This window comes from Octopus bimaculoides, chromosome 14 (assembly GCF_001194135.2).
Source record: "Octopus bimaculoides isolate UCB-OBI-ISO-001 chromosome 14, ASM119413v2, whole genome shotgun sequence".
NCBI lineage: Eukaryota > Metazoa > Mollusca > Cephalopoda > Octopoda > Octopodidae > Octopus > Octopus bimaculoides.
In genome coordinates this window covers 12,967,164-12,969,747 of record NC_068994.1, presented here as the reverse complement: position 1 = coordinate 12,969,747, position 2,584 = coordinate 12,967,164, and the positions used below count along the sequence as shown (strand labels likewise).

Sequence of the window (2,584 nt, the reverse complement as noted above, 5' to 3'; positions counted from 1 at the left end):
GGCACATAAAAGACACCATTTCGAGCGTGGCCGTTTTCGTGCGGGTGACACGTAAAAGCACCCACTACACTCTCTGAGTGGTTGGCGTTAGGAAGGGCATCCAGCTGTAGAAACTCTGCCAAATTAGATTGGAGCCTGGTGTTGCCATCCGGTTTCACCAGTCCTCAGTCAAATCGTCCAACCCATGCTAGCATGGAAAGCGGACGTTAAACGATGATGATGATGATGATATATATACATATGTATACATACAGTCCACTCTGTAAAGTGGTTGGTGTTAGAAAGGGCATCCAGCTGTAGAAATCATGCCAAAACAGACAGTAGAGCTCAGTGCAGTCCTCTGGTTGGCCAGCTCTTGTCAAATCTATAATTCAGTTTTACTGGATGCAAAGTCAAGTTCCTGTCAAACCATCCAACCCATGCCAGCATGGAAGACAGACATTAAGTGATGATGATGATGATGATGGTGATGATGATGATGATGATATATACATACATATATATGAGGTGAACAGAAAGGGATAATATGTCCAGTCAGATATTGTTCAAGCACTCTTGCATCGTCCAAGTTCTGGTTAACCACATCGAATGATACAGAATAATCTGAAACTATTTAAGGTAAACAGTCGCAATGTATTTCACCCGATGGGTAAATGCTGAGTTTACTTTCTTGGATTAGAAACAGTTTACTGAGTGTATATACAAGACAATTCAAATAAATAAGGACAATTATACATCTTACACACCTTTTATTATTACGGTCGTTTATACAGTATATTTGATTTAAACAGGTAGAATATATGGCCTGTTTGAATGATAAAGGGTTATTTGATGGTATATAAGACATGATTTTTTTTCCCCCAAAAAATAACTCAAAAATTCACCCTGGGTCCCTTATATCCAACGTTGTGCCTACATTATATACTTAAGTGCACTAAAAACTTTTTTTCCTGAATATGAGACACTGAAACTGTGGTGCTTTTAATATGGCCATGTAGCTCATATGCCATCACATATGACATGTTTTTGGCACATGTATAATTGTTATTTATTAGTGAGTTATTCCAGCTACATTTCATATGGCTTGATGATAATTTCTTTGATGTTGCTGTCAAGGTTATGAGCATTTGAATCAACTGTTTCCCTAGGTTTTTAAAATTGTAGATGATGCAGAATTGTCTGAGAAATGAAACCATATTATAGATTGTAGATTATAAACATCTTCAACAGCATCACAGATAATTAGCAGTTTAATTATTTTCCTGGCAAATAGTTTGAAATCTCAATCAGATTGTCATCAGGGTCACGGACATACACGGACTGAATTGGTCCCTCAGCGCCAGTTCGTTCCACTGGTCCTTCCACCACTGGGACATTGCATGCCTGTGGAAAAAAAAAAAAAAATAATAATAATAATCTGTTAAAATAGAATATTTTCCACCTAGAAATTATCTCACTTTATGAGCAAGATAGTAGGATGTAATCCATTCATTGCATATGCACACATGCACACACACACACACACACACACACACACACACACACACACACACACACACACACACACACACACACAAAAGGTATTCAGAGAATTGAACTGAACTCATAGTAAGCAGTTCCAGCTGGAACTGGCTTTCAAGTAACACAGCTTTCAGATAACACAGTTGTAACAAATTTAGGATGCAATCTAACATGACCACACACCTGAAAAATTGAGGAAGCACTACTATGGAGTGTATAATAATAATCAAATAAAATCTAGGATAAGTGAGAGGTGAAAAATTTAAGCAAAAAAAAAAAGAGGGAAAATAATCCAGAATCCTTGTCCATTACCGGATCAATCCCCAAATCTAATCAGTTTGTGCCAGTCATGAGGCCAAACATCTCTGAAAGTTTCATCCCAATCCATCCAGCAATTCTTGAGATATCTTGTCCCTGGACGAACAAACAAACAAACATGACTGAAAACAATAGCTCCAGCTTTGCTAAGGTGGAGGTTATAACAAAGCAATAGAGAAGAGTTTATGTGTTAATAAATCTCACCTTCAGATGATAAATAACATCAGTAACATGTGTCTGTGTGATGAAACAAACATCGGCTGAGCCAGGCATAGGCTCACTTGCCTTGGGTTCAAACTCTCGCCCATGTTCGTGCAAATTGATTTTCTGATTCCCAAATTTTAGAGCTTTTCTGGTTCCACCCTACCATTTCAAAAATAAAGTTAAGAAATAGGTGAAAACATGTTTTACCAATTTACAAAGCAAAAATAAATAAATAAATAAATAATTACTAAGCTCAAGCATGGCCACGTGTTTAAAAAGCTGGCTTCGCACTCACATGGTTTGGAGTATACATGTATATAGCACGCATGTAAGTATGAATGTCTATAAGTATAATTGCATATATGTACATGGCTGTGTGGTAAGTAGCTTGCTCACCAACCACATGGTTCTGGGATCAGTCCCACTGCGTGGCACCTTGGGCAAGTGTCTTCTACTATAGCCTCAGGCTGACCAAAGCCTTGTGAGTGGATTTGGTAGACGGAAACTGAAAGAAGCCTGTCGTATATATGTATATATATAT

General features: G+C 37.8%; 1 protein-coding gene across 3 annotated transcripts in view; it reads right to left on the bottom strand.

Moving 5' to 3' along the window:
* Window positions 1–729: 729 nt before the first annotated feature.
* Window positions 730–2,584, bottom strand: part of LOC106882683 (glyoxalase domain-containing protein 5) — a 39,451-nt gene continuing 37,596 nt past the window's right edge. For all 3 annotated transcript variants that reach the window (XM_052972679.1, XM_014933444.2, XM_014933443.2), the window contains exons 3-4: window positions 2,044–2,202; window positions 730–1,383 (exon numbers count right to left, since the gene is read on the bottom strand). In XM_052972679.1, the coding sequence (XP_052828639.1) occupies window positions 1,255–1,383; window positions 2,044–2,202 (288 nt within the window). In that variant the 3' untranslated portion in view covers window positions 730–1,254. The remainder of the gene's footprint in view (window positions 1,384–2,043; window positions 2,203–2,584) is intronic.